At 30.6% G+C, this 18,730-nt stretch overlaps 1 protein-coding gene across 8 annotated transcripts in view; it reads left to right on the forward strand.

The window, feature by feature from the left end:
• LOC139503693 (myosin light chain kinase, smooth muscle-like) overlaps positions 1-18,730 on the forward strand; it is an 80,790-nt gene that overhangs the window by 50,304 nt on the left and 11,756 nt on the right. For 4 of the 8 annotated variants that reach the window (XM_071293530.1, XM_071293533.1, XM_071293532.1 and 1 more), the window contains 10 exons: positions 771-1,033; positions 1,732-1,907; positions 2,844-5,520; positions 6,841-6,858; positions 9,983-10,130; positions 11,271-11,684; positions 13,032-13,175; positions 14,290-14,459; positions 15,418-15,577; positions 17,222-17,296. In XM_071293530.1, the coding sequence (XP_071149631.1) occupies positions 771-1,033; positions 1,732-1,907; positions 2,844-5,520; positions 6,841-6,858; positions 9,983-10,130; positions 11,271-11,684; positions 13,032-13,175; positions 14,290-14,459; positions 15,418-15,577; positions 17,222-17,296 (4,245 nt within the window). The remainder of the gene's footprint in view (positions 1-770; positions 1,034-1,731; positions 1,908-2,843; positions 5,521-6,840; positions 6,859-9,982; positions 10,131-11,270; positions 11,685-13,031; positions 13,176-14,289; positions 14,460-15,417; positions 15,578-17,221; positions 17,297-18,730) is intronic. The other 4 variants (XM_071293531.1, XM_071293536.1, XM_071293538.1 and 1 more) reach the window with 2 other exon arrangements.

Here is an 18,730-nt window from a genome sequence, read left to right on the forward strand (position 1 = left end):
GGCCATTAGTTTTCTTGTTATTTTGGGGCCTTTTATAGCTGACTATGCAGTATGGGCTTTTCTCATTGTTGGAGGCCGTACAATGACCTATACATGTAGTTGTTAATTTTTGTGTCATTTTGGTCTCTAGTGAAGAGTTGTCTCATTGGCAATCATACCACATCTTCTTTTTTCATCTACAATAATGATATGATATGATAAAAAACCAAATATAAAATGAAAGCTTGAAAGCAGTTGATCTCAATAAGAGGTAAACAAGTGGACAATTCAAAATAATTTAATTTTGGATGTAACGCGTCTTCTGATTGGCTGACGTTATTTTGTTATCAGCCCATAGACATAATTTAGTCATGTGACCGTGACGTCATTAACGTTTTTTCATGGTTTTCTATGGTTTAAAATGGAATTTAGAATTAAATTATAAGAAATTACTGTAATATTTTTTCTGTCTATTCGAAATAACATAAAAAATGTGGTGCACACTGTTTAATAACCCGCTACGCGCATTATTCAGTGTGCACCAAATTTTTTATGTTATTTCTTGATAGACAGAAAAAATATTAGTCATTCCTTAAATAACAAACTCCAGGGAGGTTTAGAAAATTGGGAAGAAATCTTGACTAGTATATCAAATGTTTGTTTTTATATGAAGAATATTTGAAAATAAAACCTTGATATAGATTCCAGATTTTATTTTCCATATTAGATAAGAAATCTATTCAGTATTACATAAATTGCATGATGTGGCAGAAATAAATTTCTTATTTTAGATAATATTTCTGATATGGAAACCATCGATGAAAATAAAGCTGCATTGCCACAAGTCACCCATGTAGTTGCTAGGAAAATCCAAATAGAGGACTCTAATTTTAGTGAGAAAGGAACACCTCCTGATTTTGTTTTGAAGCCACGCTCAGCGATGGTGGAAACAGAGAAGAGTGCAATATTTTTATGTCGACCTGAAGGGAATCCTAGACCAAGTGTACAATGGTTAAAGCAGGGCATTGTTATAGAAAATAGTGATAAATATAAGGTATATAATGTATTATTATATTCATAAACTCTTTAATGAGTCTAGAAAATTTCCGTTACAATTTTTTTTTACTAAAGATTTGATATCAGGTGTAACATATGAACAAAATTCTGCAACCTTTTTTGATGCAAATACTATAAAAGCAAGAACATGACACATTGAAATGAGAAAATCAACAACGGGATGTATGATAAAGATATATAGACAAGAAACAAATACTGAAGTTCGAAACCAACAACAACCAATGAATTACAGGCTCCTTACTTGGTACAGGAACAGAAAGAATGTGGCAAGTTCAAACAAGGTTTGTGAGAACTCAGCCTTCTCGTTACAATGGATTTTCACAAATGAATTTTAGAGAAATATAATGAAGACAAAACAGCATACTACATACTTAAATATAGGAGAAGCAGTACACTACACACAGATGTACAATATACAATAGAGAATTCCTGTCAAACATGTTAAAGGGAGATAATCAATTTCAATTATTTCTTAATTATTTATTCAGTAAAAATTCATGGATGTGGCTGTTAAAGGTAAATCATGAATTTAAGTGATTGACAGAGGACAAATATTCTGTAGGTGTTTATTCGACTATGAAAACCATGAAAACAAATATCCACTTATAATGTCAAAAATTTAGTACTTTATTTCTATATTTGATGTTAGAATTAAAGTTGTAATATTTTTTTCAGGTTACACATGGTGATGATTCTATTTTAGAGATTAGAAATGTTGTAATGGAGGATTGTGGGAAATATACCTGTCTTTTACTAAATCCCTCAGGAAGTGTATCAACTGATATTGAGCTGACAATGGGTAAACCCAATTCAGAATATAAAGCAGCTGAAACTTCAGCAGTCAGGAAGAGGTAAAAAAAAATATTTTTTTTTTATCTGATATATCCTTTTAAAGGACAGTGTGAGCTGATATCATCATCATTCTATCATCCACCTATTGTATCTTAATTTTTTTTTTAAATATTTTTAGAAGCAACAGATAATTGAGGATAAATTGGCAAGAAAAATATTACAAAGCCTTTTAAAAAATGCACGTTTAGTTTTATTTCTTAAAGAAAGATTGTTGGTCCATGCAGTTGTAACATTTTAAATATCTTTTCCTAAAATCTTCAAGCTTCCTTTTTACATGTAAAAAGTAGCGATTGTAAAACTCTTTTCCTCATACATGTCAGCAGTGACAATTATCCATGTGCAATGGTTGTGAGTACAGTTTTGGCTTTAATCGATCCTAACTGAATTTAAGGTCCATGTTATATCACAACCAATCTGAAGAGCAAAACATAACCTAAAGCCACGAATGTGTCTTCAACATAGCAAGGATATCCTGCAACGTCATCACTTGGCCCCTAAACAAACATGTGTACCAGTTCAGTGGAAATGGATGTCACACTGAATTCCGAAACGTATAAATCGACCAAAATTAAAAAAGCTTACACGACTGACAAAGGCCAGATGCTCCTGACTTGGGAGTTGGGACAATATTTCTTGTACTCTTATCAAATTATACTTTTCCTGCCTAGTTAATAATCAACATGTCATTCATTAGTCCAAATTTATTCCTGACTTCAAATTTTTCTTTTGCTTCTGATTGCTATATTTGCCCTAGTTTAGGAGACCATGTTTGATGATGTCACAGAGAAAAATGTGTCTTTTTGTAGAGCCTACATTTTGTCTTAAATCTTAAGAAAATACAGATGTCTCTAGATGGTTTTTTGTTAAGCTATGATGTTGGGTTGCTGTCTCATTGAATTTTCACCAATTTACAACATTAGAGCATTTCATTTCAGATCTATACCAGATAGTCCTAAAAGGTCTACATTGGATAGTCCAAAGCGTTCTACACCAGAAAGTCCTAAGAGATCTACACTAGACAGTCCAAAGCATTCTACACCAGACAGTCCAAAGCGTTTTACACCGGAAGGTTCAAAGAGAGGAGTCATTAACAGAAAGATTGAAATGTTTGATAAACCTCAAGAAACTTCTCCATTATCTAACAAATTAACTCCTGCTAGAAAATTACCAACAACATTTAGTAGTAATTTATCCAGGGGTCGACAAGGTCATAGTCATCAGAAAAAAGAAGATTTTAGGGATGTTTTGAATAAGATTAAGACACCTAAGGATAAAAAGACAGAACATGGATTGGCCTCAGTAAGAAATAAGGAATTTTCAACATCTAGAGTTGACACACATTCTATAATAGGTCAAAGACAGAGAGACAAATCTCCTGTTAAAGTATCAGACGCAGTCAGAAAATTCTCAAAAGAGTCGCCTGGAACTGATCAAAGTATGTTTGTGACTTCCAGAAATAATAGAAATTTGAATTCAAATAGAACAGCAGAGTCGCCAAAAAGTGTATCTGGAGCTAGAAGTTCAAGGATAAATGTAAGAAAGCTTGCAAATGATTTGTCTGGGTCACCTCAGAATTTGAATATGTCAGAAGTTAAAAATGAGTCACCTGAAAGTGAAACTATATGTGAGAATAAAACAAGTGTTTTTAACAGATGTGAAAATGAGGAAACAGAACCAAAAACTGAATTTTCAGTAAAAGAAAGACAAGCTGTTCTACACAGTGACTTAAAAACAATTATAGGGAAAAAACAAACAATGATATTGCAAGAACAGCAAATTGAGGGATTGAAAGTAAATAGTGCCAAAACTTTGCCAAGTCCTACTTCAGAAGGCTATACAAAAACTTTGTCAAGTCCTATTTCTGAAGGTCATACAAAAACTTTGCCAAGTCCTTTTTCTGAAGGTCATACAAAATCTTTGCCAAGTCCTACTTTTGAAGGTCATATAAAAACTTTGCCAAGTCCTATTCCTGAAGGTCATACACAAACTTTGCCAAGTCCTACTTCTGAAGGTCGTACAAAAAGAAATTTCTTGGCAGAAGCTGCACAGAATAGTGCAGTAGAAATGGGTGCTGTGTTTGGACAAAAGTTTGAAACAGATAAAATTAGAACAATGCCAGAAAAACAAAAACGAACTTCAGTTGTAGAAAGACCAGTGACAGGACAAATTGAATTTAAAAAAATGTTAGAGAAGAAACGAAATTCACTTCCAGCAACAAGTTCTCCTGCAAAATTACATAGCACAGGAAGTTTTCGTGAGAAAATGTCTGGTCAAAAAAAACCTGATCCATATCCAATTATAAAAACAAGTGTACAACGGATTAATAATGTTGATGAAGTTTTAGATCGTTTAAAAGACAGGCCTCCAAAACCAGAACAAAAAATTGTATCTTCTTTAACACAGTCTGTGCCAAAGTCAGCTGAAAGAATGAACCGATCTAGAAATTTAGGAGAAACACGTAGACTAAGTCGAGAAAGTTCACCTAATTTCAGGAATGTTTTAAATCAAATTGAGGCTAAAACTAAAATTCAGGAGAGTTCACCACAACCAAAAACGAATGATCAAAATACTCACTATCATGACAGTCAAGACAAGGCTGTTCTTACAAATAGAAAGCCAAAAATCGTAAGTTCACCAGAAATCACTAGGTCTGCATTACCACAGAAAAATAGTGTTGAATTTTCACCTTGCAATTTTCATCATGCTAAAATTGTGAATAACTTTGAGAGTAATAATGGCGTTTCAGAATTTTCTGACTCATCAGAGAAAAGTGATCATCAAGTTGTTGAAACAAAATTAAAAATGCAAAAAAGTGAGAGAGCACAGAAATGGAATGCATTGTCTGAGCTTTATGCTGAACAAGCCGATGATGAAATCAATATTCAGGGGACTAACATGCAGCAAAATGGAAGAATTGAAAATACAGAAAATCATAATGGAGGTAGTTTGGATAAATATGAAAGAAAAATCTCCTCTGTGTCTTATAATCATCATTCTTCTCAAAATGATGAACCACACAGAGAAATGGATAGGAAAAATGTATATAAAAACATGAATGGTTCTAACTTAGAAAGTGATGTTCATGAAAGTGCTTCAGAAAATATACCTGAAAATTTAGGTCCCGGCCATGCAGTTATGATGAATTTAAAAAGAACTAAATTCAGTGAAGTAGAAGAACTTTTTGAGGATTTTTCTAGAATAGATAGAGAATTTGAGAGTTTGAAAAGAAACCCAAGATATGGTCCAATAGAAAAGTTAGACGTGGATGATGAAGATAAAAAGATTCTCAGAAAAATTTCAGGTCTTAGTTCAGATTTAGCTGATGACGTTACCAGCTCTCCATCAGATGATATAAGAAGTGTTCCGTCAAAAAAGCAGACAAAATACTCTAAAAAATTTGATTTTGAGAAATCCCCTGCGATTGTTGAACAGTTGGATTTCAGACATGTTTTGAAACGTCACGTTGAACCTCATCATCGTCAATATCCTAAATTCCTTGCCGACCTTGTAGATGTTAGAGTGAGTGAAGGTCAGTCTGTGACCTTGCAGTGTCAGGTGTCAGGTATTCCTAGACCTGATGTAGCTTGGGCAATGAACAACAAAAGAATTAAGGTAAGTTTTGCTGTCGAATGTGATTTTTTTTTTATCTTTTGCTGAAAGTTAATCATTAAATTTATTTATTCATTAAATACTAATACATAATATAGAGAAGTTTGTATATGTATTAAGTATAGTTACATAGTGGTGTCTGAAGTTCTGTGTTTACAATAATAACTGGATTGAATGGGGCCAAGTAAGGGTGTAATGTTACTTACAAGGCTCTTTGCCAGTCTTTGGTCTTGGGTGTACAGAGATATATTCTTGATTAAAAAATCTAATCCCTTTTAACCAACTATTGTGAGATTAGGGTATGGAAGGAATTTTCCCTCATATAAAATTTCTTACTGTAGCAAATTATTTACAAAAAAGAGTTATTATGAACTGGTGAATGTTAAAGAAAGCTAAGTGGTTGTCTTTTGTTATATATCTATTTATTTTTTTTATTTTGAGAACTTGGTGTTGATGGCAAAACCTTAATAGTCCTTGTTATAGTTATTCACAACATTTTAGACCCTTGTTGTTTACTGCATTAACAGATTGTATAACAACTGTCTCTTGTAGAAAACCATATGCAACCTGTAGATGTCTTTTGGTTTTTTATGTAGCATTGGATGACTTTCTCATTGATGTTTACCTCCTATATTCTTTATTCTTTAAACAGTAACTATTAAATATCAGCTGTCATCAACACCAAGGTTTTACGTAATTTTAAAAAAATGTGGGTAAAAGTTTCAAAATAATGGCCTGGATAATTTTTAAAGATAATGAAACATGATTTTTTTCCAAACCTGTTCAGGAAGTGTTGTATTGTATGGGTACTTTAGTACAACCAAAAAAGGTAGTGATGATGGTTCTACTAATCAATACAATAGCAAGAGGAAATCTCATGTAATACTTTAAAAGATTGTGAATTACGAAAGCTTTGAAGAATTATTTTGCATCGTTGTCATGGATCTTATAACCATTTTGGACTACATTTAAAGATAAAGTATTATCCAACTATAAAAAGATATCATATCAAAACAGGAAATCACTTCAAAATTCACAGATAAGAAAACTTCTATACATTGATGAAATAAAACAGTTTCATCCAAGAAAGTGTTGTCAGAGTTACTGAGTTGGGAACATACTTTTTTCTACTAAATTATGCAAGGAAAGGGTTTTTGTTGTGAACAAAATAAAAAAAAATACATTTAGATATGGAAAGAATCGTTGATGTGCTGAAACCTTTGGGTTATAAGGAAAAGTTCTGAATATCCTTGACTATTACAAGAAAATGAAGTTGACAAGAGTTATCTCCCATTGTTTGGTTAAAAATCTCACTTTTTACAGACATCAAAACGTATACAGGTGAGTGTTGTCGGAAAGCTAACAAACTGCTTATAAACTGATATAGTAGATCTTTGCTAGTGTCTAATGGAGTGATCTAACAAAAATATTTTTTAAAGAGAACAAGAAAAATCTAACGTTATGACATTTTGATTGTTTTTGTAGATAGGATATGTTTGAATTTTTCATCAGTGATAAAGATTTGTAGTAAACTTTGATTTTCAATTTGTTTGGTAAAAGGTGTTGTTTCTTTTGAATTTTATTTTTCTGTGTAGAGAAGACAAGGATTTGTATAGTATGACTATACAAATCCTTGGATAAGATAACCTCATATTTTCAATATTTTTAACATATAAATGCATCAAAGTACTAGTCCTCAATGTGTATGTACATGTGTACTATAGTCCTCTGCATTAAAGTACAGGTGTACTTGACATTTCTGTCTTGGAAAAGTTGAAGTTGTCTATACTATTTGTCTATTATCAGATTGGATCAATTCAATATTTGATACTTATTTCTAAATTCTTTGAAGTATCACTTGAAGATCTATAAACTGTTTAAAAAATAATGATTTCAGAGGAGGTACTTATATTTTTAATTTTTTGATGTATGCTAGTCTGTTACAGTTAATTTTTTTTAAAGAATAGTGTACTACACTGTATTTCCATACAATATCTAGGTTAAAGGAATACAAATGGTCTTAAATATGTATCTTTTGGCTTTATTTTTGTATTATTGAGTTGAAAATATAGAGGTTTCTGTTTGACTGTAATGAATGTAAAATGTAGACATCTTTTAAAATATGTAGCCTCTATTCTATGACCATAGCTGCATGTTGAGAGAGTTCCATATATAATCTCTCCACTTATAAACTGCATACATTCTTAGGCTGTAGGTGGCTTGTTGTAAAATATCTAGTTCTGCTCAAAAATACATTATTCTGATGACTGGGTCCTTAACATGTACTTCTTACTCTAGTTCTTTCATCTTCGTTGACCCACTTTGAATTCTTTAGTAGCCTATACTGGTATATTAGATTTGTCTTTTTTTTCCCTGTTAACTAAAATATATTGCTATTGGATGATAGGTAACCCCCACCCTTCTTCATACTGAATATGCCCCTTATACCAGATATAGGTGACAAAAATGCTTAGAGAAAAACACTGACAATAGGCTTTCCTAGTCAAATTATAAGACTGAAGTCAACAAATCTACCACTTGTGGGATGTTAGGTTTAATTAATCAATTTAATGAGTATAATTTGTTATTGTAGCTGGGGAAATTAATGGTACTAGTCTATCAGTGAAAATGAAATTTTTGTTTTTTTGTTTTTTTATGTCTTTTGCATTTTAATTTATCATTCAGGACAATGCTTAAATCTCTTATAACATTATGAAATGCATGAGAATAAGATTGAAGAGAAAAAATGAAACGAATTTTGATGTATTCAAAAATTATTGACTGCAACTGTTCATGTGGATCGATATTTTTTGCATAACTAATAATCTTGCTGCCAATTCTGTATTTGACCCAGACATAAGAGAGTTGTTTCCCTTAGAGCTGACATACATTTTTATGGTCAATGAAGTAAAAGGAGAAAGACCATTCTATTTGTGGGTTATTATTAAGATTTGGTTAGGCTAAACACTTTTGATTTCAATTTACTGTGGAATCATGATGTATTTTATTAGAAAGATACCAATTTCCATTGATTTCGTGGGTATATTCTAGTAATGAAAAATTGCACCTGACAATAAAATGAAATAAATCACATAAAAAACCCAAAGACATCTGTCCTCAACAGTATGTGTCCTACATAGTCAGTACCTATAATCATTTATCTTTTAGTTATGATTGTCTTATGATTGTCCTGTCAAAGTTTGTCATAAAATCAGACAAAGATTATGGACAATATGACACTGTGCTTACAGGTTATTAGACCAGGAATCAAGAAATAGAAATATAGGATTTAGTCCATTTATAGAAAAATGTGTCCTGTTAGTGTTACTTTTATATGAATTTTAACTGCTGGGTGTAATTTTATTCTACATTGGCTAGATGTAGGGATGAAATCTCACAAAACATATCTAACCCCCAACATTTTTGCATCTGTCCCAAGGCAGGAGCCTTTGGCTTTCCTAAGTCTTGGCTTATTTACGCTATGGATGCTGGATTCACTTGGTGTGTTGTAGACCCAGTGGTGGCCAAGGGGTGTTTATGCTCTTTGGTCCGGTTGTTGTCTCTTTGAAAAATTCACTATTTCCATTCTCTATTTTATTAAGATTAACATACCCTGGACTTTTATATGTAGTATTTTTGTAGACTTCATTCATCTACATGTATTTTTGACATGTTTGAAAACTGATTGGTATTCTATCTATGTATTTGATACACCAGTGAAGGGATTAATCTGCTTGGTTTATTTAACTTTTACCATAATATTATGGATAATGCAAAATGATTGCTTTCGGTAATTTAGGAGGGGGTCTTTCTGTAATTTAGAGATCGTATTGTATGGTTGAGCAGGAATAAGGCAGGATATCCAATGACATTAGGGTTTTTGAATAGTTTTATTTCCTTCATGTAGATTGAATGGCAAATTATCAGTCATGCAATTAAATGCCTGATTTCTACCAATATTTACTCAATAATTTAAAGTTTACAACTTTAAGTTTTGCAGTTAATCAACTTTTCTGTTCAATGATTTTATGGTTATTCAACACTGTTGACTAAATATGCATTTTAAACTTTTAAATTTTGATAGTTTATAAAGTAAACAATTCAATTGAGAAACCGTAACTTTACAAAATTGAGGAAATTGTGATAATTTTGTCTGGGAAAATATTAGTATGGGAAGTATGTATGAAAAATATTTTTGGTATTTAGCATAATTAATTTAAACACCATAATTTGATGTATAGATGTTTGTTACATGATGTATGGATAAGGAAATTGAAATAGGGCATTAATGTGATATTTAAATATAGACTATGATTATTCCTCAATTTAATTTACATTTGTTTGTTCATGAGATATGGAATTATAGGTGTTTACTTGTTTTAATGTCCATCATATATCAATGTAAGTATCATTATATAAATAAGGTCTGACATGTGGGTTAATTCACTTGACCTTATATTTGTAGCCTTCTAAGTTTTTCCGTATGACTTACGAAGATAACACATCAACTTTAGTTATAGCCGGGGCTTATCCTGAAGATGATGGGGAATATGTCTGTTCTGCTACAAATAGTCTTGGTACTGCAAGATGTTCTTGTCATCTCTATGTAGAAGGTAAGTGTGGACTCAGAAAGATGTCTTTTTCGCAAAGTTTTCAATGGATTATATTTTACAAGTTAAAATCTATGTCCAACATTGAATAATTAAAATAAAATCAAGCAAATGTATCTATATCTTGCTTTGACATCTTATATGCTTATATTGCTGTTTTTATTTAAGAATTGAATGCTTCTTTTTGTAACTTTATTGGGATGTACAAGCGTTTCATTCTAAAAATGTATGCACAGTCAACGCTTTTACAACCCTATGAAGTTAGAAAAAGAAGCATTCAATACTTATAATTACATTTTTTAGCTATAGTATCATGAAAACACGAATTTTATATTTTTTTATTTAATTCACCTGTGCACTTTATTGTGGGACCTTGTGTTATCATGAATGATAAGTTTTATTGAGTGATACAATTACTTAAGGAATAACACATGATGTGCAGGTAGCCAATCAGAACAACGTATTATAATGAAACATACATCTAATGTAATTATTTGTCCAGTGTATGCATGAAATATTTGCAATTGAACATTAGCAAGCAACACGATCAATCAATTAGTCTTTTGGTTTTACGTATTGTTGAATTGTCAATTTTTTATTAGAATTCAGAAATATACCTTGAGATTCTTGGTCTTCTATTGTAAAATGAATAAAAAGAGTTGTGGGTAATGCACCATCAAGACAGAAAACAATGACCTTAAAAAAACTAAAATACATCTAGAAGTCAGCATTCAGTCCAACTATAACTATAGACAAGCATCTTTGCAATATGTTAAGCACAAAATTAAAGTCTAAACACAAATTATATCAGCAACAAGAACTATCATCTTTTTGTTGTGATTATTCATTGAAAACAGTTCAGTGTAGCCTCAATAAAGTAAAATCTTTAATATTCTAGGTATTTTTCTTCTCAAACTTTTTTATTCTGATCATACTTATTGAAAATTATTTAAGAAACATTTATACTCGGCCTATTTATTGAAAGTGTCTGTCCCAATCCAGTAAGATGGATGGCAATCTTTTTTTCAACAACTTAGAAAATTGCGTTTAAAGCATTTTTTAACAACTTTTCATTGCAATATGTTAGCTTCATTGATTATTTAGAGTACATGGGACATTAAATTTTTTATATTATTTTTATAGAATGCAGCAGCAACCCATCCAATGAAGTAACTGATGAAGAAGGACCTTCTGATCTCTCATCCAATCAAACATCTACATTTTCCAGTCACAACCCTGTACGGAAAATTTCCTATTCATCCACAGAAACACCACCATATACTCCGTCATTTGAACAGCAACCAATCACTGTGTCACAGCAATATGAACATAAAACTCCCAGCATGCCATCTGTTTCTACAAGTTTAGACGAGAGTAACTATGATGAATTTGAAGATGACTTTGAATCTGTTCAGAAACAGGCCCCTCGTATCCATGAAATAAGTCCAAGGAATGTTGTAACTGAACGGGGACAAAAATTACAACTTCAGGTTTCTTTTACAGCCGAACCAAAACCTGTTGTCCGATGGTTTAGAGACAGTTTCGAAATTATTTCAAGTAGGTTTTCATTTTGTTTAAAATACACACACTTTTGACATTGTTTAAATGTTTAACACCAGTCAATAAATACATATTTGTTTAAACATAAATTGGTTGTTTTTGTTTAGAAAATTCAAATTATTAAAATAAATATGATGTACCTACAAGGGAAGGTAACATGTAGAGTTGATTAATTACATTGGACTTGAAATGAAATAGTTTCTAAACAGAAAACCAAATCCATGACGCAAATTTTTCAAAGTACTGGTGGAGAAAAAAAAATCTGAGTTTTACAGTAACCACGACCGACCCTGTTTTATAGCCCCAACCCTAATTTTTTTATTGGATCTTCAAAAATAAATTTTAAAAAATGGTATCAACTTTCCCTGTTTTTGACACAGGACTCAGTTAATTGACATAATAATTTATCTAACTTGCTTCTTCTGGCACAGAAAGCCAGTAAAACATTTTATTAATGTCAAAAGGTATTCCAAATAGGTTAAAATCCAAGAAATTTGCACACCAGGTGCTTCAAAAACATTGCAAATGGCCGACTTCCGGTATTTGAAACTAATTCCGACCTACCGACCCTATTTTACAAAATGATGTTACCGGAAAAACAGATTATTTTTTTTTAGGCCTAAATAAGAATTCTACTTCTCTCTCTCTCTACATTTGTATTTAAAGATCATTCTAAACAGTTCCAAATACACTGACCCAATTGTGAATTTTTAAGATGTTGAAACATTATAAATGCAATAATGATTTTTGTTCATCTTTTTTTTATTACTGGAAAAAGTAATGCTAATAAGTGGAGTTGCTTACATTAAAATCTAGCTAAAATAACTTTTGCAATTCATTTAGTATTCCTACACAGCACTTTTAACTGATTTGCAATAATATTTTTGTGAGAGTTTTAAGTTAAGACCCGCTTCAAAATTTGAAATTTAGAGAAAAAGTCCTCATACATATGTGTAAGGGAGATTACTCTGTAAATTGGGATTGTAAATTACTTTTCGCTTAATTCATGAAAACATAATGATTATATAAATATAACATAGGTACATACAAATATTATTAAATTGTGTAAGTTTTTTGTGTGAGTTTTTTAATGTGCACAGTTAATTATTTGCTTAATATACAATCTGAATCAATAAGTTTAAATCTCCTTAAATGCATTGCATGGCTAATGTTGAAATGTGCATTATCAATAGCAACATGGTATGTCATTTGTTTAAGAAAGTGTGAACAGAATATTTTTATAAGAAAAAGTATATAAAACTTGGGAATAATTTATGCATATAATATATTAGTATTACAATGTTGGATCAGACTCTAAATTTTCTAAATATGTTTGTTTTTCAGATAAATTGTACTCCATAAATACAACAGAACATTTTAGTAGGTTAATTATAGAGCAGGTGGACGGGGGCGACAGTGGAAAATATAATGTGACAGTGGACAACGATTTTGGATCAGACTCTATTGATACTACAGTCACAGTCCTAGGTAGGTTTATTATATAGCAGGTGGACGGGGGCGGCAGTGGAAAATATAATGTGATGGTGGACAAGGATGTTGGATCAGACTCTATTGATACTACAGTCACAGTCCTAGGTAGGTTAATTATAGAGCAGATGGACGGGGGCGACAGTGGAAAATATAATGTGACGGTGGACAACAATGTTGGATCAGACTCTATCGATACAACAATCACAGTCCTAGGTAGGTTAATTATAGAGCAGGTGGACGGGGGCAACAGTGGAAAATATAATGAGACGGTGGACAACGATGTTGGATCAGACTCTATTAATACTACAGTCACAGTCCTAGATACGTCTGATAATAATTTTAACAATTTTAAATTTTGCAGAAGTTCATCTAAAGATACTTTGGTTTCTGAATTATAGCAAGGTAAAATCTTCATTCCTTTAAGGCATGGATTCCTCTTATGGAGCTACACATATGGTTAATGCATAGCTTCTACAAACTGACTTTTTTTAATTGTTTTTTTTTTTTAAGTTACTAAATTATTACGTGTACATTTTTTCTAAATTGCCCTGCTTAAAATTTTTGTTCAGTAGTTGGTGTTATTCATTGTTTTTGCTGCATTGTTATTAAATGTTGTATTTTTCTTAATCTTACGTGGGACTAAAACATGATGATAAATTCACCTGACAATTATTTCTCCTGTAGACATTGATTTAACCACGTATTCTATCAGTATTTTATGAGAATATCTGGGTGTTAAATGCATATGAGTCATCAAATATTTAAATTTAAAACACTTTTTCAGGTATCAACAAAAAATTTCAAGAGTTATATATATAAGACTTGATAAGAAGATATTCAACCTGTTAATTTTATTGATGGGATTAAAAATCATTTGTTTTGGATATATCATGACAAGCCATAGTAATTTATTTCTGTTGTATATTTTCGATTGTCTTATAGAATTATAATATTAATTTCCTTTATAAAGCACAAGAAATGATGTTGATTCTTTCCACAACATTTCTTTCTGCACTTGACAAAACTAAAAAACAAAGGAAAACTTTCATTGTTGGTCTTATTCATAAAGTTTCAATGATGTATCATTGTATTTTCTTTGTTTCTATTACAGATGTGCCAAGCTCTCCTAGTAAACCATATGCTACAGAAACAACTTTATTTACTGTGATCCTTTCCTGGTCTGAGCCAGACAGTGACGGGGGAAGTCTAGTCAAAACTTATAGAGTAGAGATGTGTAACGCTGAAGAGGAAGAATGGCAAACTTTGTCGGAAAATTGTTCTGTAAGTTATTTTTAAAGGCTTACTTAAGGGAAATTAGTAGTTTCTTGTTTAAAAACCATTTTTATGATATTTAGATTTATTGTAGAATGTTCGACCTGACTATTGCTTATCACAGAATTTATATATATTTGTCATGAACTACACAACAGTTACTCCTGATAGAACAAGATCATTTTACTCTTTCTGAGGTATTCATATGATTTTACCCTTCCACACCATCACCTTTTCAGGTGTTGGTTCATATAAGGAGGCTCGCGGGGATAAGATTTTCAGAAAAAAAATAAACTTTTATTTTTCATTACAAATTTTATTTATTGCCTTTAGTAGTTGTTACTTTATCATGTGGTACAAAAATTATTCCAAAAAATCAATTCGTATTGGCCCCAGGTGACATTGAAAATGTTTATATCATGAAAAAAGCTCCAAATTATCTCCCTTTGGTGCAAAAATGCTATTTTTTGTCATTAAGATTGAAATATCTTTTTTTACTCATCGGTGACCTATATTTTTTATTATTGTTTTCAAATAAGCTATACATTAACTAAATAATTGTAAAATTTAAGCGATTTCTGTAATTAAATTCGTTTTTTATTTCGATATTACCTCTTTTTCTCCTATTAGTTCAACAGAAAAAAAGTACCTTTACAAAAATGTATGCTTCTTTCGAAGTCAGATTGTGAGCGTAAATGATCGGTGACCCCCATTTTTTATTTTATTTTTGTATTAGGTATAAGATAAAGTTCATTTATAGAAAAAAATGGCGAAATCTTATATTAAATAAAAAATTTGATTTAGACCCGCGAGCCCCCTTAAACGTCAAATATTTAAGTAAATTTTGCGATTTTAAAACTGTCATGATGACCCAGATAAGTAGAACATTTTGTGGCTAAAAATGACCTGCAAACAACACTTAATTTTCCAATTACCTTTTATTGCACAGCAGTTTTTTTATTTACAGAGTACCTCATATTGTGCCACAAACCTTGCCGGTCACAATCCATTTTTTTTCCGAGTCAGTGCCAAAAATAAGATTGGATTTAGTGAGCCCAGTCCTGTATCTGATGTCATAGTAACCAAAGACAACCATCCATCACATCGTCTCTCTGTCGATTCTGATGGTAAATATTTATTACTTTTGTCCAATGACACAAGTGGTAAAATGATGAATATGTTTTCACAATGCAATATACTATTGGAAACCAGAAATATATTTAGCAAATATCCCCTTATGTACAGTTTGCTTTTTCAAATCTACACTCTTATATTACCTATTGCATTGTGAAATATTATGGCATCAGTATTACCTATTGTATATGTATATGATTTTATGAATGAGGCAGAGTAATGCTTTTTAACACTGCTATAAGATAGTGTGTGCATGTGTGATGGTTAGCACTCATGCACAGTTTTGGTTTTATAAATGAGATTATTTTGAGTGCATGTTTTGCTTGTGTTTTATTTATTTATAGAAGCTTCTTTGAATAGTCCATTTTTTATAGAAATAATTATGCTTGAAGCATTACATTGCAAAGCATGCAGATGAATATACTGTCAAGACATTATTTCTTTTTTACTAAGTTCTAACGTAAAAACTTTAATTTGAATAACTAAAAAAAAACATGAAAAATTTATAAGAGAGAAATTTAAAACAGTTGATTTACTAAACTTTTTTTTTCAGTTATGCATGATTTTATGATGTCATTAACCAGTTCTAATACAAATGAAAAGCTCTGTCGAATAAATATTTCTTATTAAAAAGAAAATAAAAATTCATAGTTTTTTTGTCTTGTCTGCGAAGTTTCTGACATTATCTTTGGCATCATAAATGATTTTTGAAAGTTTATGGTTAGGTACACAGACTTGACATATTACTGTGTTTACCTAAATATTTGACGAATTTTTATTTAATTGCTATTTTATGTTAAAAAATATCACCCCTTCTGGCCCCTTAATTTCTTGAGTAGAGAATTCATCATCTTCAGATAATAATTAGACATGAAAGTCAAATATCAATATGTCTATATACAGATCTGTTATTTCATATTTGCACTAGGTCACCATTTTAATGCTCTTACAGAAAATTAGGCTTCATCTGCTGAATATTAAGTAATTTACTATTTTCTGTTTAAAGTTCAATATGGCCATCCTTAATAGTAATTTCTGAATGATTTTTTTCTAAAGAAGTCTTACAAATAGCTTTGAAATTTTGTCAAAAAATTATTATGACCACATCAAATATCCTTGTATTCAAAATTCCAATAGGGAACATACTTTATATAATTGTATCAATAAACCAATTTTTTGAGACGTTTCTGCCATTGGCCTTCTTCAGTTCTTTATTTTTCTTCTCAACTACTTGGCTGACATTACATTTGTATTTCCTTTTCAATCATTTAAAAGATGTTGTTAAAGATATAACTGTTATATCAAAAATTGATACAGACAAAACCATAATGGTATATAACCAGGATGGTAATTCAAAGCCTATTCTATAAAGGATTATGAAAAGGTTATTTTTTTAGTGTAAAGTAATTGCTCTTCTAACACCACCTCTTTTGCCTAGATCTATCTTTGCATTTCTGGATTCTATGATGTCATAATTTTCATACATTAATGAAAAAGAAATATTTAGTAAAAATGGACTCTCTCTTATATATTACACAGATATATGATAAAACTTTTAGACAGAATACCACCAAAAATTGAATTTTTGTATAATGTATTTGATTTTAATATTTGAATGCCACCTCTCTGATTTTCAGATGTTTTTGGTACCACCGGTACTTATATAGATAACGATTCACCTATTTCTCCATTTTTACCTCGGGCAATGCAAGGTAGTATGTCTTTGTCATAGAAATGCTTTACAGCACCAATAGTCAGCAGTGCTTTACGCAAACATATAGGCGCTAGCTACAAATCACCATCATTGTATGTGTTGCTAGTTTCCAGTTGCTCATGTTTTCAGATATTTGCTGTATTCATATAATAATGAACTTATGATCATGTCAAGAAATAATTTTAAAAAAAAAGGATAAAAAATAAATATATAAATATAAAAGTAGGTCATGATGATTAAAAAAATATCATGTTCCCTTTAATATTATTTCAGCTGGTCAACCTGTTTACTTTGTCAGCTTTATTATAAAAGTTTCTGTCTTCAACATGATACGCATATTCTTTATTGTTTTTAAATCTTACAACATAATAGTTTTCAAAACTAAACATGCATGCACCTAAGACATATTTTACTTTTTTTAGTATTTAAATTGAGTGTTTTGAAATGAAATAATTATAAAATTTTAATTAATTAGTTTAAACTGTGTTAAAATTCCAAGAAATCAGTTGGGAGTAAGAATTATTAAATCATGGTAATTCATTTTGTCTAATTTTGTTCTTACTTCCTTGAATTACATTATTGAGTTGACAACAGCAGAAACAAACAAATAAATAATTAGTTTCTTGTTAAATGGCATCTGTCATCTCAACGTTTTCTGTTTTATATAAGTTCTATTGAAAGCTGTTATAAACTACTTTAATCCTGTAAATAACATACTAGTAGTACTATTTCAATGAAAATTTCATGGTGTCTGGTCAAAAGGTGAATATAAGTAATTATGGTTGAATAAACTATCAATAGTACAATAAAGCCATAGGTATATAATATTATATTGGATTTTTACACCTGTTATAAAAACTATTTAGGTTTTTGTCATGCATTGATTTTTATCTGTTTTATTAATCGAGTGTTAAACTACCAAAACATTTACTGGGACTGTGCACCATACTACATGACAGATTTAATTCAAAATTTAAGGATTATATTTGTAAGAAAATATGTTGGAGGCGAGCATGTTTCTATCAAAATTGAACTCCAGCTTCGATAATGATGAAGAAGAAGGTATCATATTTTATTGTAGAATTCCATGGGGTTGGGTCGTACTCTTATCATAGTGAAGGCAATGTAATTTTTTGATATTTGTTTCATTGTTATTTAGTATGTAGGCTAAAAAATAGATATTTTTTAATGAAGTTTTGTTGATTTAAATCAAGTTTAGGCATATTGAAAGTGGGATATTTGAATAATTTAACCTTAGATATTAAAAAAGTATTAAAAATTGAATTATATTTATTCCTTTTATCAATAAATTCATTCATCAAGTCTCAATCATCAATCCATAATCTATTTTGATAGAATTCATTTTAATGCATGTTCTTTTCCTTTTACCAAATCACAATTTTATATGCATGATTTTTAAAAAAAGTTTTGG

Source organism: Mytilus edulis, chromosome 14 (genome assembly GCF_963676685.1).
Source record: "Mytilus edulis chromosome 14, xbMytEdul2.2, whole genome shotgun sequence".
NCBI lineage: Eukaryota > Metazoa > Mollusca > Bivalvia > Mytilida > Mytilidae > Mytilus > Mytilus edulis.